General features: G+C 35.1%; 4 protein-coding genes across 4 annotated transcripts; 3 read left to right on the forward strand and 1 right to left on the reverse strand.

The window, feature by feature from the left end:
- Positions 1-4,997: 4,997 nt before the first annotated feature.
- LOC108202154 (uncharacterized) lies at positions 4,998-8,394 on the forward strand. Its single transcript, XM_064084201.1, has 4 exons — positions 4,998-5,788; positions 6,195-6,554; positions 6,823-7,361; positions 7,722-8,394. Exons 1-4 carry the CDS (start codon positions 5,185-5,187, stop codon positions 8,388-8,390), a joined length of 2,172 nt encoding a protein of 723 aa, XP_063940271.1. The 5' UTR covers positions 4,998-5,184; the 3' UTR covers positions 8,391-8,394.
- A 1,655-nt stretch (positions 8,395-10,049) lies between these two features.
- Positions 10,050-13,629, forward strand: LOC108200975 (protein ACCELERATED CELL DEATH 6-like). Its single transcript, XM_017369261.2, has 4 exons — positions 10,050-10,890; positions 11,160-11,528; positions 11,764-12,302; positions 12,840-13,629. Exons 1-4 carry the CDS (start codon positions 10,281-10,283, stop codon positions 13,500-13,502), a joined length of 2,181 nt encoding a protein of 726 aa, XP_017224750.1. The 5' UTR covers positions 10,050-10,280; the 3' UTR covers positions 13,503-13,629.
- A 2,025-nt stretch (positions 13,630-15,654) lies between these two features.
- Positions 15,655-21,997, forward strand: LOC108202842 (AP-5 complex subunit mu). Its single transcript, XM_017371407.2, has 8 exons — positions 15,655-15,814; positions 16,015-16,152; positions 17,308-17,619; positions 18,513-18,796; positions 18,914-19,809; positions 20,725-20,781; positions 21,246-21,293; positions 21,727-21,997. Exons 1-8 carry the CDS (start codon positions 15,741-15,743, stop codon positions 21,802-21,804), a joined length of 1,887 nt encoding a protein of 628 aa, XP_017226896.1. The 5' UTR covers positions 15,655-15,740; the 3' UTR covers positions 21,805-21,997.
- Positions 21,998-22,639: 642 nt separating this feature from the next.
- LOC108202843 (S-adenosylmethionine decarboxylase proenzyme 4) lies at positions 22,640-24,188 on the reverse strand. Its single transcript, XM_017371408.2, has one exon. It carries the CDS (start codon positions 23,930-23,932, stop codon positions 22,907-22,909), a length of 1,026 nt encoding a protein of 341 aa, XP_017226897.1. The 5' UTR covers positions 23,933-24,188; the 3' UTR covers positions 22,640-22,906.
- Positions 24,189-24,566: the final 378 nt, after the last annotated feature.

The following is a 24,566-nucleotide window of genomic DNA, read 5'->3' on the forward strand; positions in this document are numbered from 1 at the left end:
AATTGATTCTCAACATAATATCAAAGCTCTGGTTTGACAAAAATCTCAAGTTCGACTCTTTGTCCCAAAGATGAGCACCCCATAAAAAAAGACTTGATATGCTTTAACAAATTTTTTTTTTGATAAAAAGGAATGAATTCATTAATTAAAATCCATACGGTATCTACAAATATAATCGAAATTGGACAGATGCTGAATTATATCGCTGTTGAATCCTTCCTTTTCAGACAGACAACTAAACGATTTGAAGATGATTTCAACATATGTACTCGTTTTCACCTGATTGATTTTCACCGGATTGACTTTCACCTGACTGTTCTGAACAATCAACCATAAATGCGATTCCATAATAACCTTCAAACCTGAATCAAACTCATAAAAATCATGCCGATCTATAACCTCGGTCATAGATAATATCAAAACACACCAAAAACAAAAAAACCAACTCTCATAAAAAGGAGAGACTAACAAAACTCAAATAAATTGGAAACTTATTAAAAGGAAAACAAGATTTCAAACACGAAACGGAAAAAAGAAATCGGGGCTTTCCACCGGTAAAAACCGATGGAAGCCCCCTCAGAAATTTTTAATGGAGGCTAGGGTTTGAGAGAGAGAGAGGTCGACAGATTTAGTTAAAAATTTCAATCTTTTATTCGAAAAATGTCAAATAAATTACAAATTATACTTAGATCAAGTGAGTAATTATGATTCTGCGTTTGTACGAACATGATCCCATACCACTAAACGCCCATTGAGTGTTCGCAAATACCCTGCTATAGGGGTGAACACGGGTCGGGTTGGCCGGGTTAGTGGCAAAATTTCAACCCAACCCAATATTGTCGGTTTATAAGAATTCCAACCCGTTAACCCTCAAAATTATTTTTAACCCTACCCTATTATTCGTATATCGGGTAGGGTCGGATATGGTCGGGTTCATCGGGTTTAAAGAAAACAAGTAAGCAGATGTGTGTTGCAGAACATTGCTGCTAGTTTGTAATGATTATTACTATATTGTTTCACACCTCCTCTCTATGTAGATTGCTAATGCTTATCTGCTTCCTGCCAATTAGTGTGTGTGTGTCTATGAATAAAAACTTAACAGGGCAGGGCCAAAAGGGTGAAACTAACCTACTGGATCGAGAGACTTATGTCTGAAACTCCATGATCTGAAACTCATCTCACTGCTGTGTTGTTATGAGAGTGCTATAAATTTAATTTTGAACTAAATTGTTGTAAACGGGTTGGTTCGGGTTGGGTAGGGGTTAATAATTTAGAAACCCTAACCCAACCCAATTTATTCGGTTTAATAAAAAACGAACCCATTTATTTTTCGGTTTTGAACGGTTCGATTTGTTCGGCCGAAATAAGGGGCAGGTTGGGTCGGTTTGGCGGGTTAATCGGTTTTTTGTTCACCCCTACCCTGCTATATGTAACAAGATCGCGTACGTCACAGCTTATTCATGTCATGCCATATTTCATGACAGTTGAAAGTTCTTTGGTTTCGTGTTTATTATCCGAGTGGTCAAAGAAAAATTGTACTATACGTTTTTTAAAGGTGTTAAGTTGCACGATGTTTGAAAAATATGTATTTCCGTTGACTGTTGATTTATAATAGGAGTATTTGGCTTCCCCTGTTATGTCAATGATAAAAGTAAACTAGCATAAAAGCCCGTGCGAGGCACGTGCTTCTAGTTTTTATTATGTTTTAAATAATATTCATGTGTCATCATATTGTTCTATTACGGGTCTTGAGTTTGTATTTGTTTTAAATAATATCTGTGTGTCATCATATTGTTTCGAGCGTAACTATTACATTTTATTTTTTGACAAAATATGTAAATATGAAAAATGTAATATTTGCAACCTAATAGCATTAATAGTAATAATAAGTACTATTCCCTCTGTCCCAATTTATATGAACCTTATTCCTTTTTGGGATATCTCTAAAATAATGAACTTATTGTACTTACTATTTTTAAACACTACTTTTCACTATTACACCAAATACTTCTCTATTTTATACTTTTTTTTATTTAATAAACACTATTACACTCACGACTTACCTCCACTATCTCAAATCTATTATTAAATTTTGATATATTCCACCACTTTACCCACTTTCCAACTAAATTTACTCTTTTTTTATTACATTTTTCTTAATCTCCGTGAAAGTCAAATAAGGTCACTTAAAATGAGATGAAGGGAGCATATTTTTTTTAAAAAAATATGGATCAAAAACTACATTTGAACTGATATTTCTATATTCAAATTCGTTAGGATATACAGACCATTATCAAATTATATATGGTCAAAATTATATTCGAAATTAATACTGAAACTTTTGGATTTTAAATATACTATACCTCATTAAAAGTATCTGTAATTTATTGTTGAAATTATTAAATTATTTCAACTAATATACCATGATTTTGATGAAAACCTGTTCTTCATATGTGAATTAAGATAACCTAAATCATGATTAAATGAAGATGTGTGGTTCGCGTTGCCTTACATTTATTTCTTCTTTTTTGAGAGCACGTTTGCATAATTGTTAAAGTGATACATGATGGAGCAAATCATCAGCACATTCTTTTTAGCATATGTTGCACACATTTTGTATAAATAAAAATTATAACATATGTTGTATGTAAAAAGACATATACCTTATTTTATTATAAAAGTATCAATTGAACTACTAACCGTATAATTGCACCACAAAAAAGTCTGACACCTTTGACGTGTCTTATCCTTTTATTTTTCTGTCGACTTTTGATTAACAATATAAAATTTCTTCAAATTCACCTTCATATCACAAGTTACAGTATTTCAAATACATATATCATCAAAATGACATCGTTTAGATATATTTTCTGACACAAAATTTGAAGTATTATCACTATTCTTATATTTATAATTTTTTTTAAAAAGATTTACACATCAAATTCTGAATTCATAGTTTTAAATAAAAAAAATATTCTAAATATGAATATTCTTTCAGTTACCTTATTTCGTGTTCTCCAAAATATTGTAATCTATTTATAAATCGCCTTTTATAATAAAAGAAATTAATATGACATAGTCCATTTCGAAAGCCTATTAATTTTCCTTTCAAAGATGCTCGCTTAAACCTCAGTTTTTGTGTTTATTTCTCACATTAATGACTTAAAATTTCTACTCCCTCCATTCCAAAATAATAGTCGCTTTGACTTTGTGCACGTATTTTGAGGTGTAAAAAAAACATACTTCCACACATTATTTTTGAAATTTTGTTTTTCTGAATAAAAATTTAACATCTCTATTTTTATTCAGAAAAAGAAATTTTTAAAAATAATGTGTAAAAATACGCTTTTTTTACACCTCAAAATACGTGCACAAAGTCAAAGCGACTATTATTTTGAAATGGAGGGAGTATAATATTGTATCGGTGCTCGTTTAAACTATTAGGTAATTAGATTTGAATTCGTTCATTTTTATTCAAATATGAATTATATCTATTTTTAGAAACCTGAATCATGACTCGAACCCGATTATTCATATTTTTTTTCAATTTTAAATTTATTTACGTAAATAATTAATTTATAGATATTAATCTATCATGTAAACAATATATGAGACTTGACTGAAATAATAACTTATCTCAAATAAATAAGATACGGAAACGAATATAAATACAAAAGTTTTAAAGTATGTGGTTAATGCTTTTGAATAACAAGCTAATTGTTTGTGTAGTTCAAGTGGTTTGAGACTTTGAGTGATGTATTTGTATCGGAGATGAGGTCCTGAGTTGGCTTGACACGAACGTGTTGGGCTATTATACATGTAAGTAGAAGTAGATATAAGTAGATTAACTTTCTTGTTGACAAAGATGAAATTTCTTACTCATATGACATATCAAAAGGTTTCTATAAAATAATTTTAGGCAACTACTTCAGTGAGCATATACATCGCTCGTGCAGAATCTTCAAGTATATGTTTTTTGTGTATAGAAAATCCAGCTCCGTGACATAATCCATAGCATATTTATGCAAAGGACGCCTCTTAAATAGTTTGATTTTACTTTTCTAAATTTTAAATTATAGATGATGAAAATTTACAATAAAATTGTTATTTTAGTTTTGATTATGTTGGAAGAAAATTTCTAATGAGCTAAAAATATCATACTGAAAATTTAAAGTTATCTTTTCTTAATTTTTTTTTTTAACGTAAGAACCCGCAGCCGCAACCCTTCGAATGCGCACCGGGTTGAGCTCACGCCAGCAAACTAAATGTACTTAAAAAGTGGAGGAATTTAAATTGTAAAAGTACTATATTAAAAAATATTTATTGAAATATAGTTACAAATGGTAGGAAAGAATAATGAAATATGAAAAATATATTTTATTTTGAAAAGTTTCTACACTTAACTTTTTTCAGTTCCGAATTCATTGAAAAAAATTAAAAATAAAAAAACAATACACAAAAAATATTATAAATAATTCTGTGGTCAGTGCACTTCGCTTCTTACTCAAGCAAGAGTGGGTTAAGTATGCGTATTTGTTTTGTTTAAGATTCTGAACTACACGTTCCGTTACTGTTTTATATTTTTGCTTGATCCCAATTGATCTAATTTTAAATATATATATAATTTACTTTTATATAATTTTAAAAATCTTATAAATATTTTTAAAATAACCTACGTATTCTTTTTGTTATATATTTTCAATGTTTTCCGTTACATAACATGTAAATTGGGTGGTTCTAAAGAAAATCAGAATTTAACTCGGTTCCTGACGATAAATGAAGTGTTTTTTTTAAGGTCAACTAAATGGTTGTTGGAACACATTTGATTTGGTACGATGGATTTAACAGTTTTTTCATAAATTTACAACCAACTTGGAGCAGGTAGATTAATACTCTGAATTTAAGAGGCCGTATGAAATGGATCTGCTGGCTGTTCTAGGTACGATTATATAATTATTGAGTGTTTCAGTATACTAAGTTAGTCAACACCAGCAATAGCAAGCATGCAAGTATATATTTTGATAGGTAATGCTGAATTATCAGCAGCAGCAAGATACATTTACTCCAGTAGAACCATCACTACAAAAGTTTGACAAAACCGACCGCCTAAAACCGACCAACATCAAATATCAGGCAACTCATCTATTGAGTGTGCACTCATACAACTAGGTATCTGCTGCTATAATGAATATAGACGCTTTGCTTGCGGATGCCATTGCTGGAGATGCTAATGCAATTGCGAAATTGGCAATGGCAGCTGATGAGCCGAGCAAAGATGATAGAACTATCCTCCATAGTGCTTGCATGGATGGACATGTAGAACGTGTGCAATTCATTTTGAACAAGTTGGCCAGCAAGAACCTTCTAGTCAAGGTGGACAAGCATGAACAAACTGCACTTCACCTTGCAGCGGGTCGTGGTTACACTAAAGTGGTCGAGATCCTCATCGATGCAGCCAGACGTAGTTTGCCTTGTACGGCTACTGATGATCCTCATAGTCGAGTTGGCGGGTTTGAGGAATTTTTGAGGAAAACAAATTACATGGGGAACACGGCCTTGCACCAAGCGGTGACCAAGGGCGTTGTGGCTACTGTTAAGCGGTTAGTAGAGGCGGATCCAGATGATAGACATGTTCAAAATCATGGAGGTTTTACTCCAGTGTACCTTGCGGCTAAATTAGGCTACAATGATATAGTCAAGGTGATCTGTGAAACTTGCACAGCTCCGTCGTTAGATGGCCCTGAAGGTTCAACCGCTCTGCATGCTGCTATTAGTCAACTCCATAAAGGTACGAGATATAGAGAGTATTACTCTGATACAAACTACTGAATACAAAATAAAATACAAATTAATGTTTTGAAGATGATGGTAGATTTTTGGGAGGGTGGACTTTGGGGGGGGGGGGGATAGTGAGACGGGGCGGGGTTAAGTATCGGCTCTTTAGTTTGTCGGAAACCTTTTAGATTTTTTTTGGGAGCCTTAGTGATACTGTAATGAGTCTGAGGTGGATTGAGTGGGGTCGGAGATGGGCCTATGTGGATAATGTCATTTATGGATGGATGATGTCATATAGATCTAGTTTGTCTTGATTTGTATTCAGGGGTTTGTATATGATGCATGTATATATATATGTACCATTAAATGGCAGTGTAGCACTCAATTTTTAATTTAAGCCTGCTTATTAACACTTGCAGCAAACGTAAATGACAAAGATATAGTTATAGTACTTATGGAGTCGGCCAAACGTTCATCAGCTCTGAAGAAGGTGCCGATTGAAGCCTTATTCAATAAAACTGACCACGAAAATCGAACTCTCTTAAGTCTAGCAGTGCTCAAAAATCATCTGGACGTGGTCAAGTTGATATTAGAAGAAGATCCTGCATTTCGTGTTACTGGAAGTAAAAATAGTGATCTCAAGTCTCTAATCTCCCTAGCGTCCAGAGAAGGGTACAACAACGTTGTCAAAACACTCTGTGAAAAATACGAATCTGGAAAGAAGACTGTTCATACAGGTCATTTCCTTCTACTTGAAGCTATTAAAGGGCGCGATAAAGGTATGCAATATGTGTCTTCACAACTCTTATCATGAATGTTTGCAGCTTCCATTTTTTGAGGATACATTTTTATCTAAATATAATACGATCCTCGTAAGCCTCCTCCCAACATCTTGATATTTAGGAGAATTGGTTAGTTGACACGGTACCAGAGCACCTTTGAGGTTTTGGAAGAATTAGTCACTTAACAATTTTAAAATTTGAAATAGGAAGTGCTTCATTACTTAACTCGATCTACTCTAACACAACTCTTCCATTTTTTTCCCAGAACTGGTTTATGCTCTGTTGAAGTATGATGAACATCTTGCAACTCATGAAACTTATGCAAAGTGGACAGCACTTCACTATGCCGCATTCTACAATTTTGATCGAATAATTGATGCTATAGTAAAAGCCCAAGAAAATGTTTACTGGAAACCTATGTATGGAGCCAAGGTAGAAACACCCCTTATTCTAGCAGCCAACAGAGGATATACTTCTACGGTGATACTACTGATGGAATTATTGCCAGCTTTATCATGTGTCGCAGTTAATCATAAGCTTCAGAACATACTACACATCGCGGTGGTTCAAAGCAACAAAGTTATGATACAGAGCATTTTAGCATATTGTCCAAAAAGTTGTACAAACCAGATTCTGAATGCTAAGGATGAGAATGGTAATACACCTCTCCATCTACTTATATCTCAAGGTTGCTTCGTCAAAGAGCTCATCAAACACAAGGGTGTTGATTTCCTCGCCAAAAACCACGAAAAGTGGATTCCTTTAGATATGTTATATTTCCAAAACGAAGTCATAGCTGATCAGGTACGCACAAAAACTAATTTTCTTAAAGTTACAATCCCACACAAACAGCTCAAAGGATATATAATTGCATCACCATAAAGTGAGCTCTGATACCATGTTGAGAACCAATCCATCTAAAACCTAAAGATGTTAGAAGAAGATCCCAAATGAATCTAATGCTATATTTCAACAAGATGGATTGGTTTTTAACATGGTATCAGAGTTTTGGTTTGACTGAGGTCTCAAGCCCTCACGATGGGCGTCTGTAATCCACTCTTCAACCAAAAAAATTGGATTTCGAGTGAGGAGTTTTAGATGGACGGGTTCTCAACAATATATTGAAGAATTTGATGTGATTGTTTTAATTTTTTTCCTCTGCAGGCGGAAATCAAAAAATTACTTGATGACACCCAAGCTACTGAGCACCAGAAGTTTTGGCACATAATTACTAAGCGGAGGTCGAATAATCCCACAAGTTTAGTGCCTTCAAGTACACGGTGGCTAAAAGATGTGGAATTCAGGACGCGTATAAAAGAACTAAGAAAAAAAGAGATTAAGGAAATGAAAGACGAGCTTGAACGATACCGAGGAAGAACCACCACACAAATAGTAGTTACCGCACTTATCACAACAGTAACTTTTACCGTAGGATTTGCCATGCCAGGCGGATACCACCAAAGTGGAGAACCCGAAGAAGGTCTCGTCCTTCTTTCGAAGAAAAAAGCGTTCAATATATTTATGGTATCGGATGCACTAGCTCTAGCACTATCCGTAACTTCTCTGTTCATCTATTTCATGTCATCAATGTATGATAATCCGAAACAGGTGTGGAAGTTCGACGCTGCCTCAACAATGCTCAACATCGTTTCTGTTATGGCAATGATTTTGACCTTCATAGCCGGAATATATGTTGTGCTATCGCACTCACCAGGCCTCGCCTTGGCAGTTTGCATCATCTGCTCTATTTTCTTTATTTCAATTACTGTTTTAGTAATTAAGATGATGTGTGATTGTATGATAAGTAAGAAAATGAAAGTCTCAGAATGTTAGTCACTGTTTCAAACTGGTAAATGTATTTACACTGCAGTAAGATTCCTTTACACAGTATCTCTTGTCTGCCAACCAACTCGTAAATTAATTAGCATTATTTAAAATGATTATTTGTTTTTTATCCGGTTAATCTATACTTTTCTTATTAACAAACTGTAAGTAAATTACTCAAAAAAAAACTGTAATTAAACAATATGATATGAAATATAGTGCTCAAAAGAGAACAATGCTTTACATAGAACCATAGAACACTAAGGTTGTGCAGCAGAACCCTATATTTTACATAGAACCCTATACTTTATATAGATATTGAGGATCTAAATCTAAATACATGTTTTTTCATCGTTGTGTGTGTTCAAAAATAATACATAAATAAGACATTTTTTTCATGTGTGCAGAACCCTAACTAATACTGCATCTGTCCCTCTCATTTCTTTACACTTTTTTTGCATTGCTCGACAGCCGACACGCATTTTAAGACGCGTATAAAACATAGTTCTGTAACTTTTTCTTGAATTCAAAAGAAAAAAAGGTTCAAAATAATCTATGAAACTATATTTTATAAGAGCATTAGAATGCGTGCCGAGCCTCTTTCCCCAATGTAACAGACGGAGGGAGTACTAGAAATAAGGTGGTAAGGGTTCTCTGGGTTCTCAGGAGAACAGAGGATAAACCCACCAATTGGGCAGTCCGATCGTGCTCGAACATGACCCTTAAAATATAATCTACTTAAAAAAAATAACTGCTGTTAGTTTGAAATAAAGAGGGAGTAAAACAGGGCGGTTGCAAAGAAAATCGGAATTTAACTTAGTTCACTTATGGCAAATGTGGCTCTCTTTTTTTGCAGGTCAACTAAATGGTTGTTAGGAACAGACTACAGAGGTTGCATTTGATTTGGTACGAATGATTTACAGTTTTTTCATAAATTTACAACCAACCTGGAGCAGGTAGATGATTATGAAATAAAGAAGCCGTATGAAATGGATCTGCAGGCTAGTTCTTCTAGGTACCATTTATACAATTATTGAGTGCTTCAGTATACTAAGTTAGTCAACTCCATCAACAGCAAGCATGCAAATATTTGGATGGGTAATGCTGAATGATTAGCAGCAGCAAGATACATTTACTCCGGTAAAAGCATCAGGCATATCAATCTATTGAGTGTGCATTCATGCAGCTAGGTATCTGCTGCTAAAATTATGGTTATGATAAGAGAAAATTAATTCATTTGTCCTTCGTTTATGTGTATGTTTTAGCTTCCTGAACTAAAAAATTCCAATTTCTTGATAACTAAACTTTTAAAATAATTAAAAATATGAAAAATCAAAACTTCACGAATTGAAGTAAAATTTTGATATGTTAATCTACGAGTGATTTCAATAACTCGGGTGGCGAAAATTTCCGATTTTGAGTTCATTAACGTATAAAATTCTGTATTTTAATAAGTTTGTTATTCGTGTTGTTGAGAAACTGTAAGGAAATGTGAGGGACATGAAGTATGTTTTAGCACTTCAATACTTAAGTTGGACCTAAATCCTTAATCAAGGATACTTACCGTTGAATGCTGACTTTTATTTATGAGTAGTAGGTAAGCGCTCAGGAATGGTGGTTGCAGCTTCTTATTTTTACTTGTTTTCCTTAATTAACAAGTTTTCTTTATTTTAAATCGGACTTGTGGATTATTGGTTGATCAAGAGACCGTATGAGATGGATCTGACTGCTTATTTTAGGCACAAGTCTTTGTTTATTTGGATTTTCACTGTGTTAGTCAACACCATCACTAGCAAGAATGCATTTATATAGAAGATAAGTAACCTTGATCAAGTGGCATGATCAATCGAGCAGGTGGAACAATTGAGTGTGCATAAGTTTCTCCTGGGAGGACTAATTATGGATATTGATGCTTTGTTTGCTGCTGCTTTGGCCGGAGATACTAAGGCCATAGCGGAATTGGCAAAGATAGCTGATCAACCGAGCACAGATGACCAAAGAACTATCCTTCACAATGCATGCTTGAATGAAAATATGGAACCCCGGGTGCAATTCATTTTGAGGGAGTTTTCGGACAAAAACCTCTTGGTCAAGCTGGATAAGTATAAGCAGACTGCACTTCACCTTGCAGCAGGCCGCGGATACACTAAAGTGGTTGAGATCCTCATCGATGCAGCCAGACGTAGTTTGCCTTCTACGGCTACTGATGATTCTCATAATTCACTTAGTGGTGTTGAAGATTTTTTGAGGAAAGCAAATTACATGGGGGACACTGCCTTGCACCGAGCTGTGACCAGTGGTGATGTGGCTACTGTCAAGCGGTTAGTGAAAGCCGATCCAAATGATGGACACGTTCAAAATTCAGGAGGCTATACTCCAGTCTACCTTGCAGCAAAGTCGGGGTACAATGATATAGTCAAGATGATTTGTAAAAATTGCACAGGTCCATCCTTGGATGGCCCTGCAGGTACAACTGCTCTGCATGCTGCTATCAGCCAACTCAATCAAGGTATGCATACTGCAGTATATGTTTATGTACCAATAATCAATGGCGGAACTGGGGAGGCTAATCCAGGCTCAACTCCGAGCCCAGACTAAAGGGATTTCCTTTAAAAAATATTTTCTGACATATTATATCCTCAAAAATTAATATATTTTTTCAGTTGAGATAATAGGTAAAAGAAATTGATTACTTTGAAGTTTTCTGCACGTGGTCATTTTGATTTCTGGTTCCGCTAATAGGTGCTTTGATTTTAACTTCTGGATTAACACTTGCAGCAAGAAAAAACGACAAAGATATAGTTATGGTACTCATGGGTTCGGCCAAAAGTTCATCTCTTCTAAAGGATGCACCAAATAAGAATTTTGAAGCTTTATTTGATAGAACTGACCACGAAAATCGAACTCTCTTAAGTCTAGCAGTGCACAAAAATCAACTGGACGTGGTTAAGTTGATACTAAAAGAAGATCCGGCATATGAACCTATGTCTGAAAGGAAAAGGAGTGATCTCAAGTCTCTAATTCACAAAGCATGCAAAGAAGGGTACAAGGGTATTGTCAAAGCACTCTGTGAAAAATACGAAGCTGGAAAAACTAAATATGCAGGTCATTCCCTCCTAATTGATGCTATTAAACGGGGCAATAAAGGTATGCAATATATCTTCAAGATCTTTTCTTAAACTACTTGTAACTTCCATTACCAGATCTTCCATCTTAAGAACTCATCTATTTCGTATCTGCTTGATTTACAATTTACATTGAAGGGGGTGGGTTCTGAAACCGATTTTGTATAAAATGTTATTTATAAATGTTGAGTAACTCTTTCACTTGTTGCCTAATTTGCTAGACACTATTCTAACATAAGTTTTATTTTCTTTACCAGAAATTTTTTTCGCGCTCCTAAAATATGACGCGCATCTTGTCACTTATGAAACATTTACGAAGTGGACAGCACTTCATTATGCGGCATTTTACAATTTTGATTCAATAGTTGATGATATTGTGCAAGCCCAAGTAGATGTTGAATACAAACCTTTGTACGGAGCAAGTGTAGAAACACCGCTCATGCTAGCAGCCAAACAAGGATATACATCTACATTAATCTTATTGATGAATTTATTGCCAGATTTATCATGTGTAGCTGTTAATGATAAGGGTCAAAATATATTACATATCGCAGTGGTTCAAAGCAACAAAGATATGATACAGAGTATCTTAGCTTATTGTCCAGAAAGTTGTACTGACAAGATTCTGAATGCCAAGGATGTCAATGGCGATACACCCCTCCATCTGCTTATTTATCATGGTTGCTTTGTCCCGGACCTCATTAAACATAAAAGGGTCAATACAATGGCAGAAAACAACCAAGACTGGACTCCATTTGACATGTTATATTTTCAAGACAAAGTCACAGCCGATCAGGTATGTCAAAAACTGATTTTCTTGTTCTTCTATTTACGATAACAAAATTGTGCTTTATACTGGTGGTTGAGTTAAAAAAGCCCTCTTTTTGTGGTCTTATCTTTAGCTGTTTAAATTTATGAGTTTTCCTGGGCTCTGTTCACTTCGGGTGAATGGAATGGAATAAGCATTCCTTTCCTTTCCAATTCCATTCCTATATCCATTCCATTCATGCGAAGTGAACACAACCTTAGTGGTTGGGCTAGACCTGATCATTCTCATACTGCAGTGAAGGTTAGATGCCTGCTTTGCAATCTCCTCCATTGACCACCCATCTACCATTTTCTTCGCTATCATGTTTAATGCATCTGTTTAGATATTGAACGTTTATGGTTAACTTAAGCAGCAACAGAAAGATTCCCTGCCTTTGATCAAATGAAAGCAAACTATGGACATCATATACATTTTTTTATCTAAATGAAAGTTATAAGTTTTTTATTATATCTGTGTATAAGATATTTTAAAATTTTGGTCGAATTTTTTGATAATCCTTTGTAGGTGAAAATCAAAATACTACTTAATGATATCCAAGCTACTCAGCAAATTAAGTTTTGGCCTGGAAGTCGCACTAAAGGGACATTGGAAAATTTCAAAAGTGCAGTGCCCGCAAGTACTCGGGCCTTAAAAGATGCAGAATTCATGAGACAAATAAAGGTAATGATGAATAAAGAGCTTGAAGAGATGAAAGAAGAGACTAAGCGATACAGGGAGAGGACCACCACACAGATAATAGTCACCGCACTTATCACAACAGTGACTTTTACTGTCGGGTTCACCATGCCCGGAGGATACCATCAAAGTGGAGAATCTGAGGAAGGACTGGTACTTCTTTCGAAGAAAAAAGCTTTCCAAATATTTATGGTATCTGATGCATCAGCTCTTGCACTATCAATAACTTCTCTGTTTATCTACTTTGTTTCATCATTGTATGATAATCCCAAACAAGTGTCGAGATTTGATGCTGCATCAACAGGTCTCAACATCGTTTCTGTTGTAGCAATGATGTTGACCTTTATAGCGGGAATATATGTTGTACTATCCAACTCGCCAGGCCTAGCTATGATCGCTTGCATCATCTGTTCCACTTTCTTTCTTTCCATTATTGTTTTATTGATTAAGTTGATGTTTGATTGCAAAACAAGTAGAAAACTGAAAGTTTGAGAAGGCTAGTCATTAATTCCAACTGTTTATTGTATTTCCACTTTTCATGATGCATTGTTCAATCTATTTTCATGACATTGTAATACTTAATTACCCTTAATTGTGTCGTGAGACAGTATTTTTCTTCTGTTTGCGTAGATCATTACCCTTCAGTGCATTATTTTGCTACTCCAATTTCTGGATACCAATAAGCTCTGATACTGTATGACATTTTAGCGAATTCTGCAGTTAACTCATTAATTTTTTTCTAATTACTAATCATTGTTGGTTGAGTTACCAACTAAGATGAACATGCTTGTGAGGGGATGGTTTGCGCTTCATGTATCTACCTCACTAGGACACTGCTGGAGACGCTCTTAGTCTTTACATCCAACTGTTTTTATGTATTTCGAGTTTTCAGAATGTATTGTTTAATCTATTTTCATGACACTATAAAGAATTTATCAGGCTATATTAGCTTAGAATTCTGCTTTGAAACAATAGGTCTTCTTCTCTTTGCTTGTATCCTTGCCTTTTGAGTTTGGACCGTCTTACTCTGCTCTTGTGATTTCTGGAAACCAATTAGCATTAATATGAGATTCTGGCAAATTCTGCAGTCGACTCGTTAAATTTTCTGATTGCTAATCAATGTTAGTTAAGTTACTAATTGTGCTATTATAAATTAGTCTAGTTCTAGTTTATGTCTTGTTTTTTTCATTCATGTAGTTTTTGTCTTGTTATTCATTCCGAGGCAACGAGCTAACCGGAGGTTACAGGAGCAATGTTGCGCGAAAATGGGAGTCATGTTTGTACGATATGCTTGATGTACTGAAATGAGTAGCAACAGAACGAGCACACAAGATCAGACTATTGCATTGGCACTTTTCGCGACTGGTTTGGTGTGGTTGAAGATGAAATCATCCCAAGAAGCATAAAGTTTCAGCCAAAGTGTAATTAGTCCTTCATATCTGTGAAAGGGTGAGTGTTTAAAGAAAGCATACGAGTCACGAGTGTGTTTACATAACACTCTTCAGCAACAACACTGTGGTAACCAACATTTTATTCGGCGAGTCATGGCGATGCCAACCATTTTCTGAAAATCGCATATCGTTAAATATCATATCGATCCAGATTTTGAAATTCGATTAATCATAATATATATTTTAAATTTAATATGATAAATCTAATAAATTAAATACTATGATATGATATAAACGATAAATATCATGATAAATTTTAGATTATGTGATTAATTGTTAGACAAAGACTTTACCGAATAATTTGAATTTTTATTTTTTATATCACTACCTAAAAACTCATAAAGTAATAAATACTTTCCATAGTTAAGTGCATATGTGGTTTTTTTTTGAAACTAATTGTATATGTTGTTAACGATAACCTACTAGATAAAATTAAAAAAATTAAAGATCAAAGTGGTTGAATTTTTGATTGATTAAAATGATTGAAATTATTACTCAACCAATTCTATGACACCGTATTATTTAACAAACTAGCTTTTTGCCCGTGCTTCGCACACGGAAATTGTTGATATTCTATTTAATTTTTATAAATTTCAACAGATTTTTGATGGTGACAAAACAAAATATTACTGACGGATATTATAATTATAAATTACTTCTCATAATAACATGTAGATAATTAATATTTGTGCGCGTACTTCGCACACGAAAATTCTCTATACTCCATTCCAAGATTTTAAATTATTATCGATTATCGACGATGAAAAAAAATAATTATTTCGATAGGTCACAGTCAAAATTGCTTCTCTGAATAATATGCCTCGTGCTTCGCATGCAATTGTTTTTTATCCATTAATTTTTTATCCATCAACTTGTAATGAAAATATTAAGTCATGTTTAGAAATAATTCAAACATATATATACATAAGCATAATTATAAATATTATTTATGAGATGTTAACTTAAAAATAAATAATTTAAAAAAATATTAATAAAAAATAAGTTAACATTTTAATTGTAGTCGCTTCTTAGCATCGCCTCAATCGGATACTTTTATCATAAAATTGCTAACCTATTAGATAAAATAAAAAAAATTAAAGATCAAAGTGGTTGAATTTTTGATTGATTAAAATGATTGAAATTATTACTCAACAAATTCTATGACACCGTATTATTTAACAAATAGAACGATATAATGGTATTTCAAAACGGCGTCGTACCCTGTAATGCATAAGCATAGCTTAAGCAGATCCAGTGAATCAACCGAGAGAGAGCGAGAATGAGTAGTAGCAGTGGTTGCAGCATTCGAGCTATATGGATCCTCAATTCTCAGCACACAGTTGTCTATTCCAGGTATATTCACATATACACACACTTTTCTGTATCTCTATGCTTCAATTGCTTCATTTTCTAGGGTTTGTTCATTAGCAATTTCATATACACATACAGTTTTCAATTATATTTATGCTGTTTAATTGACTCTTAACTATTGTCACCTGCTGTTATAATTGCAATTATTTACTCTTGATTGATGTAATTTTCTGCTTCTGCAGGAGGTTTCCTGTTGTCGAAAGACGGTGGCGTGCGGCTTGTAAATTGCAGGAGGAGAGTGTTGCGGAGGATGATTGTGTCGCTCCGGTTCTTCCTTCTCATTCCGAATTGGCTACTGCTTTTGCCGATCGCAAGAATAGGTCTAATTCTCTCGTGTATCGTATTTCTAGATTAAGATCATGAAAAACTGTATCTATTAGTATTTTTGCAATGACTATTAAGTGAAATTAATGTGTTAAGGTTATTTTTATTGTTTGTGCCTGTATGTGAATTTAGATATTTAAATGAAGTGTCCGATATAATTCTAATTAACTTAAATAGTGCTAACTGTAGTTGTGACCTTAAATAGTGTTGAACTGGATTTAGAGTTCGAGCCAAGCCAAGCCAGAGAGTTTGGGCTTCATCAATTGCACTACAGTTATATGCTCGGTGGTATACATTTAATGTTATGAATTTGGAATTTTGTTAGTTTCAAGTTAGAATGGAGAACACAATAGGATTATTAATTATTTCAGCTGCACATAGCATGCTCAGTGCACACAAGTTTTCCAATATTAGGATATACACTTTCTATGTTAGAAAAGGAGAAAAATGATAGAAAAGTATACCTGTTAGTGTGACCTCAAAATTTATTGCTGAATTATAGTTCAAGCCAAACCAAACTCTGTTAGACTTGAGCTCCAAGCCGACTAGAAAGTTGGGCTCGAGTCACATCCATAATTTCAACCTTGAAGCTCTGCTCAGCTCAGCAAAAGTTCAATATTTTCAAGTTTGGCTCAAAAGCTCAAATTGAATCTACCACATACTCACAAAGTTCGAATATGACAAGTTCAACCGGTGTAAATTTGTATAAATATTGTTATTTTTATGAAGATATATATAATAATAATAATTAATTAGTAGCTTGATTAGGCTGCTTAGCCTTATGGGCTGAGTAAATCAAAGCTCGATAAAGTATTTAGAGCTTTAGCTTGAGCTCGAGCTCGTCTTGATTATTGGCGAGCCAGATTAAACTATATTTCGAGACGATCTAGAGTAGCTCACGAACAGTTAGGCTCTTTAAACGCCTACATTTGTTGTACTTATTGCTTTATTATTTTTAAAGTCGACTCGCCCACTTGAAATCATAACCAAGTCGAGCAACTTATAATTGATATTTACACTTGTGCTGTTGTGAACTTGATACAGTCAGGGTTATTTCCTATTATCCTAATATCCTTTATGTGGTGAATGGAAAAATTTTCTTCTTGGTTTAACACATGTGGCTGTCCTTACTATTTAGCCATACAATGCAGGGAGGGATCAACTCGTGGGTTTGGTATACGTGTGGTGCAGTCAGTCAAAGGATCGGATTCGTGGGTGGATGACCCAATTACAAGACATATCATAAGTCTCAGTATTAAAAAAGAACCAGAAGGAGAGGATCAGTTATTGTGGCCGTTGATATTGCACGTAAAAGGCCATTTTTGTATCCTTGTATTGCCTTTAGTTGAACCACGTCATTTGAAAGCATATGGAAAAATGTGTAGAAGGTCTGACTGTGGAAGTGCTGTTGGTGAGGATGAAAGTCTATCTACCCTCTTACTTGAGCTTCCATCAATGACAGGGTATGGTAAGTTAAGAGCAATTTAGACATTATAATTTACAGTATAACAGAGACTATGCCACATTCTAGTCCCTTCTGCTTAAGCTTTACTAGTGGTGTTTAAATCTCAGTCTGATGGGATTAGATTTATGATGTCTTCATGTAAATGTGTTGGTCATGCATTTTCTAAGTGAAACTCAAAGTCGAAACTTCACAAAACATTACAACAATAATACGTTGAGTGATTGAAGTGGATGTGCCCCCTAACAATTTTATAATATTTTTTGGCCATCTCTCATCTGTTTTTCTAAATTAACTTCGGAATTATAAGAAGTCATTGATTCTGTGTCGGTAAGCTTATAAGACACTTTTAATATAAAACAAGCACACCCACACTTTTACTATTCAGAATATTAAAAGCTAGAGCAGATATGTAAAGATTTATACCTGTGGTGGTTCTTGTTGGTCACTGTTATTCCAATAGAGTAATATGACGATTATAATTGAACATTTTATACGAAGTTAATATGATTATACATATTATTAATATATAATTAGTCTTGCTGTGAATTTTTCTTGTCCTTTACTTTCTGAAATTTTAATATAGAATAGACATTTAGCAGTGCATTCTCTTATGGATTTTATAGCCCTATTAACTTTTATTGCAAAGAAACATATTTTTAGGTATTTTTCCTTGTAAATTCTGATTTCTGTGTGGCAAATGTTTGGATATCTGATAAGTTCATTGTCTAGCAACAGTTACACAGGATTTCTTGAGTATCCAATATACTATGAATAGCTTCAAGTCAATTTAGTGTCACTCAAGTTTCTCATCTTGATGTCTTGTAAGTTTTATCTATGTACTGAAGTAATTGCTTGTTCATCCTGCATATAATGTTTGGTATTAATGCACAGGGCATTCATGGTGGCACATGCTATAGGTGATATCATTACTGGTGACATTGTAGAACCCGAAGTAGTTGTAAACGTGGGTCCTTCCGTAGGAGGATTGTTGGATACCCTTACTGGAAGTATAGGTATTTCTGCAAGAGCAAAACCTGTAGCTGCACCAGTTTCAACATCATCACCGTTGGGTACTTCTGTTACTGGAGCACTTTCAGCAGATGTTCCTAAGATCGGAACCAGGCCCTTGGATAAAGATGCTCTTCGAACTTATATCTCGATTGCAATGCCCTTTGGTTGGTAATTTCTAGTATGGTATTTCTTATCTTCAATATTTTATTTGTTATGCAGTCCTTTTGGAAAAATAAGTTGTCTAATATATTCCCTGCTTCCTTTGTTATTCCTCTATATAGGGACACCGCTAGATCTTAACTACTCCAACTTTTCTGCGGTTAAAAACAATGGATTCTTGTCATCAGATCTGCCTCCTGCAGACCGTAAGCAACCTGCTTGGAAACCATATTTGTACAAAGGAAAGCAGAGGATACTTCTTACAATACAAGAGACGGTTAATGCTGCTATGTATGACCGGGATGAAATCCCAGATAATATATCAATATCTGGTCAAGTGAACTGTCGAGCAGAATTAGAAGGTCTACCGGATGTTTTATTTCCATTGACTGGGTTGGACACTGCTCGAGTTGAGGTATTGTCATTCCATCCTTGTGCCCAAGTTCCGGAACAAGGTGGCGGTGATAAGCAGTCTGTGATGTTTACCCCACCATTAGGTAATTTCACATTGATGCGTTATCAGGCATTTTGTGGTATTGGGCCTCCGATAAAAGGATTTTACCAGCTCTCCATGGTATCTGAAAATGAAGGTGCATTCTTATTTAAATTGCGTCTGATGGAAGGTTATAAAGCTCCTCTAACAATGGAGGTCTGTTCTGTGACTATGCCTTTCCCAAAAAGGAGGGTGATACATTTTGATGGTACACCTTCAGTTGGAACAGTTAGCTATACCGATCACTCTATTGAATGGAAAATTCTAACTAGTGGTCGAGGTGTTTCGGGGAAGAGTATTGAAGCAACTTTTTCCGGATCTGTTAAGTTTGCTCCTTGGCAACACACATCAGGATCCTCTGGTCCAGGATATGGAGTTTTAGCGGGTGAAGATAGTGATGCGGAGATGGAGTCATCCAATAACATGGCAAATGTTGAGGATTTATTAATGGAAAAAATGAACAAGGATCTGAAATCCGTTGACTTAGAGGAGCCATTTTGCTGGCAGGCGTACAATTATGCGAAGGTACACATGCTCCATAATTGTTACTAACTTTGTTGTGTCATTAGATGTATCTAGGCACTCCTGGAAAATAATATTTACTCCTGCTTATGCAGTTTAGTTTCATGATTTAAGACCTACTAACTTTAGGGGTCATTTGGCAAATCTGAATTTAAAATATCTGATTCATTATCTTATCTGAATGATCTGAGCTCATAAGTTATCTGATTACAGAATCAATAATATCATTTGACAGATACTTTGAAAAATTTGAATGAAATCAATTCAAAATAATATTATTAAACAAACAAATTTATTTAACATAAAATATTGTTATGAATATTCAAAAAATAATTGGTTATAGTTTAGGAAAATAAGACTCATTATTCTTACATGTAAAGTTATATGCAAACTATCATGGCTGAATCGTTGAGCTACAAATTCACAACCGAGCCATTCAGTGATATCTGACTGATGCTGCCTGCTTAAAATCCAATACCAAACAAGCTAAATGCCAGATGTGGTAAGCATATTGTTCGTTAAGCATCAATAAGATGCAAACAAACGAGCCCTTAGCAAGGCCTGAACTAGAAGTTGAACTGCTCAGACTGCAATATATGCTTTCTGCTGACAAGGTGTTATGATATATTACATAAGCCTCTTAGATTGTTAGGCTGGTTATTCATGAATTTATCCGGTGCCAAAGTTTCACTTTCACTTAATGTTGAAACCAATACCACATCAATAAAAAAGTTTCAACTTAAACTATTCACAGATTATTATTTAAAGTTAAACCATTTTTCTTTGGAGCCACTTTGATTTATCAAGCTCAGTAATGCGTTTGATTTGTACTACCATCTTCACATGTACTCCAGTTACTTTTAAGTTTGTGATGCATTAGAAATTTCTTACATAAGATATTGTCAATTTTTTTTGCAGGTATCATTCAAGATGGTGGGATCATCCCTATCAGGGATGTCTATAGATCCAAAATCTGTAAGAACGACGTTATTTAACATTAAAATTATAAGCCCAAAGGTTTTGCACACGTACTTCATGATTTTTTTGTCCGTTGTATCACATAAATGCAGCTGGATTGGAAATATTAATTTTACAGGTTGTTTGTCCTGAAAAAAGGTTTCCAGCCGTAATATTTGAAATGGTGAAGTCTTGATTAATTAAGATGATATCTTAAGTTATGTTTTACATGTTTGCCTTGCCTAGACTTATCACCTATCTATAAAATGAATATATTATTGAAGCCTGACCTTAATCTAGTCCTCACTGAGTGGCAATTATTGGTATCCTTTTTGGGTCTTATGATCAAATTATTACTTCGGAATGAGTCGAAGAATTTTGGATTTCTGAGAGACAGTGCTATATTCTCTAGTTTATGTAGAAATTGAATAAGATACTACATGCTGTATATTTTTGTTTTAACAAAGTATTGCTTTGTGCAGATAAATATATTTCCACCTATCAAAGCACCAGTGGAGTTTTCAACTCAGGTAATTTGTCTGTAGGTCATCAGCTATATCCGTCGGGTTTTTTTTTAATCTGTTCTCCGGTAAGTGACCTTCATGCAATAGATCCTTCAGTTTCGTGGGTTATTTAGCGTGATTCAGTATTGCATGATATAAAAAAAGTGCATAATATCAAATTAACAATGTATCAACACTTAAAAGTTAGTTAGAAATTAAGCAGAAATCTGTTTCGGTCGTCTATGCCTTGAATCCTGATCGAGTGACTGTATATGAATGCACATGGAGCCAATAATGTCCAGGGCTCTTGATACAACTGAAAATTAGTAGCTGTGTGAAGACTTCTTTAGATAGTTTCACCAGTAAAATAACTTTAAGGGGTTTTTTCCCTCTTCGAGTCCTCTAAGAAGTTACTTGTTTGCATCCATTCGTAATAATAACTATTTTTCGACATGAACAGGTCATATCTGGGGATTATATCTTGTGGAATACGTTAGGTAAATGCCCAGTTGCTGCAAGGGGTGATCTCATGTGCTAAAGATGGGATAAGTACCCCTTTCTAGCTAACACAGACTTGAATGTATTAATCTAGCCTGTTTGGTTACTAGAACATTAAACCTTGGTGCAATACATGTATTTGTTAGCTCCCTTATCTCTTAAAGTGACTTGTACAGATTTTTCTCTTGATGTTCTTCATATCATGCATGGTATAATATTTGGTTTTTGTTAAAGTTGCTGGCTATCAGATTATCATCTAGTTGGTCATATGTAGAAAACCAGTAGTACTGTGATCATTGGATGTTCCCTATGTATTTCTATGGTAATTATGTACGTGTACTTCTTTTGGCGAGGAAATAGTATTAGTTAGTATCTCGTGAAATGCTTGTCACTTTGCCTTTCCCTTTATCTATTTCTGCCCAATTCACCTGCTAGTTCCACATTGATTACGGCCAATTTTTTTAGAAATCCCAGGGTTAGGACTAAGGGTACTATATTAGATATGGCCTATCATACACATATATAAACAATCACTAATAGATATGTAATATCATATGTTGATCGAGAGAGAAATTTGTTTGTTAACAAGTGCCAATCTCCCGTCATTTTTGAGGTGTTTTTAGTAGGCTATGTGACAGCACCTCTGCTCTAAGGTGGACAATATCTTAAGTTGTTGACATTAGCTTGTCTTGCAGAGTGTTGAGAGTGTGTCTAGCAAGATAGTTTCAGCAGTGATTATAAGTAGTTTCTTCCCGTCTCTGGATTTATAGCAGTAAATATTCTGATATTGAAAATTAGTTTGTAAAACAAAAGGTGCCTCTTTTTACCAGCTTCAACTCTTGTCCACTAGCTGAGCTTTTTGCTGACACTTGCTCAAAATCAAATATAGGCGTGACAAATTTAAGTGGGGTGCAATATTATGATGATCCCACAACGTACATCATCCTATATATCCATGTTTCTCAAATCTCGAATATTTTTTAATAATTAAATATATCTTTTTAGACAAGTCAACCCCACTCTGATTACATTCATTTTTTCCATCACCCATGCATCATTTTCAATTTCTTTAATTTCCCCTCGAAGACTAAACCCCTAAGAAAGAAGCCCTCCCAGCCCCTTAAACCCTAATCATGCATGACCTATTTCCGGCGGCTTGTGAAGGTTTGAAACACCACACTCCCGGCTGCCGGAAACTCGTCCACCGTACAACTCCTGCATTTCATCCCTTGCTGCTCTACCGCGGTGGCAACACGTGTCCACAGCTCATGGCTAGTGGACGTGGTTGACACGGACATAGTCCCGGGCCGGAATACCTGCACCACCTTCTTCAAAACCTCGGATATCTTCCGGCAATCGTCGTACACCGATCCCACGCACTCGAAGCTTGCGTAACTGAAGCCATCCTCTGGAGTCACATGAATAGTAGAGTACCTGTCACCATCAAGTCCATTCATAGAGTATCCACAAGGATCAAATGCAAAGTCACAGATGTGAGCATTAGGGTTTATGTCACAAATCCCGGTCATCAGCGTCATCTCTTTTCCGGCTGCATCACTAGTTTTCCCATCATTATGTCGACGGAAAAATTTCTTGGCAAGCAAGCAATCAAGTTCAGTCATACAAACCTCAAGAGTAAACAACTGATCATCGTGATCATCAGCATTATCAATCAGATAAGACTGATCAACGGCCGAAAAAACATGCCAGGCATGAGAAGAGAGCTTGGAAGGCATAACAGAAGCTTTTTTATAGAAAAGATTCTCCGGTAGGGTTTGCTCTAAATAGATAACTTCTTCTTTGAAGCTAGTATGAGGGTAGGGCTGGGATTTCGGAAAAATAAAGTTACCTCGAGTGTACATGCAGCGTGTGAGAGATAAGCCTATGGTGCAAGCATAGTGAAGAAATGGCCTAATTGATTTCAGTAACTGAGTGGTTCCGCAGGTTTTGATGATAATCTTTGTGGGATACAGAAACAAGCTTGATTCTGATAACACATAGGAGTCAAAGTAATGGTTACCAACTGATGAAACCACAGTGCACTGCACTGCACTGAGTATCTCCTCCAGTGTCTCGAACTCTATTTGTCGGAGTCCGGTGATGGGATCGTCTCCCGAGAAGTGGAGTTCCAGGCGCTTCTCAAACCCTTCAAACCCTGATTCAGCCATCTTGATCAAGATTGATATATCTATTTGTATATGGTAGTTGTTGGTGTGTATATGTGTATATTAAGATGGTAGAAGAGAGTTTATATAATTTGGTTATGGAATAGGAGATTTCTGTTTGTTTATATAGGGGATTGTATAGTTGTGAATATTGATAGGGGATCAGTGAGGGGAGTGAAAGAGGGAAGAAGAAAGTGTGAGGGGAGAAGTGGGGAGAAAGGGGCATGCGGTTGAGGCAACCAAGAATGATGATTGCAGGCACAACAAATACAAGATTTTCATTTGCCAACTTATGTAACGTATTTTTTGGGAGACCACCACATTTTTATCCACACATTTTGTTGTGTTCAGCTGAATCTAAGTACGCTTCAGTGCAGACACGAGCGTGTTCTTTTTCAAGGAAGTTTGAGCGTATTCTACTATATTCGTTTATATTCTATATATACTAATAATATTAAGCCCGTAAATGTTTAGGTTGATTGAACAATTGGTGATCATAAATTGAAGAATTATGAAAAAACTTATGGAGAAAGAAAAATATATGTGATAAGTACGTGTGACTAAAATTTTATACGATGAAGATGGCAGGAAAAATGACGCACAAGTAGATTGAAGCGCCTTTTTTGAACAGAGGTTA

This window comes from Daucus carota, chromosome 9 (assembly GCF_001625215.2).
Source record: "Daucus carota subsp. sativus chromosome 9, DH1 v3.0, whole genome shotgun sequence".
In the NCBI taxonomy this organism is placed as follows: domain Eukaryota; kingdom Viridiplantae; phylum Streptophyta; class Magnoliopsida; order Apiales; family Apiaceae; genus Daucus; species Daucus carota.

Bases quoted from the DNA above. Each gene is read 5' to 3' on its own strand.
- LOC108202154 (XM_064084201.1), top strand. From the start codon at position 5,185: ATGAATATAGACGCTTTGCTTGCGGATGCCATTGCTGGAGATGCTAAT. The intron at 5,789-6,194 runs GTACGAGATATA...TAACACTTGCAG, and splicing joins TATTAGTCAACTCCATAAAG to CAAACGTAAATGACAAAGAT. The intron at 7,362-7,721 runs GTACGCACAAAA...TTTCCTCTGCAG, and splicing joins ACGAAGTCATAGCTGATCAG to GCGGAAATCAAAAAATTACT.
- LOC108200975 (XM_017369261.2), top strand. From the start codon at position 10,281: ATGGATATTGATGCTTTGTTTGCTGCTGCTTTGGCCGGAGATACTAAG. The intron at 10,891-11,159 runs GTATGCATACTG...TAACACTTGCAG, and splicing joins TATCAGCCAACTCAATCAAG to CAAGAAAAAACGACAAAGAT. The intron at 11,529-11,763 runs GTATGCAATATA...TTTCTTTACCAG, and splicing joins TATTAAACGGGGCAATAAAG to AAATTTTTTTCGCGCTCCTA.
- LOC108202842 (XM_017371407.2), top strand. From the start codon at position 15,741: ATGAGTAGTAGCAGTGGTTGCAGCATTCGAGCTATATGGATCCTCAAT. The intron at 19,810-20,724 runs GTACACATGCTC...TTTTTTTTGCAG, and splicing joins AGGCGTACAATTATGCGAAG to GTATCATTCAAGATGGTGGG. The intron at 20,782-21,245 runs GTAAGAACGACG...TGCTTTGTGCAG, and splicing joins TGTCTATAGATCCAAAATCT to ATAAATATATTTCCACCTAT.
- LOC108202843 (XM_017371408.2), bottom strand. From the start codon at position 23,932: ATGGCTGAATCAGGGTTTGAAGGGTTTGAGAAGCGCCTGGAACTCCAC.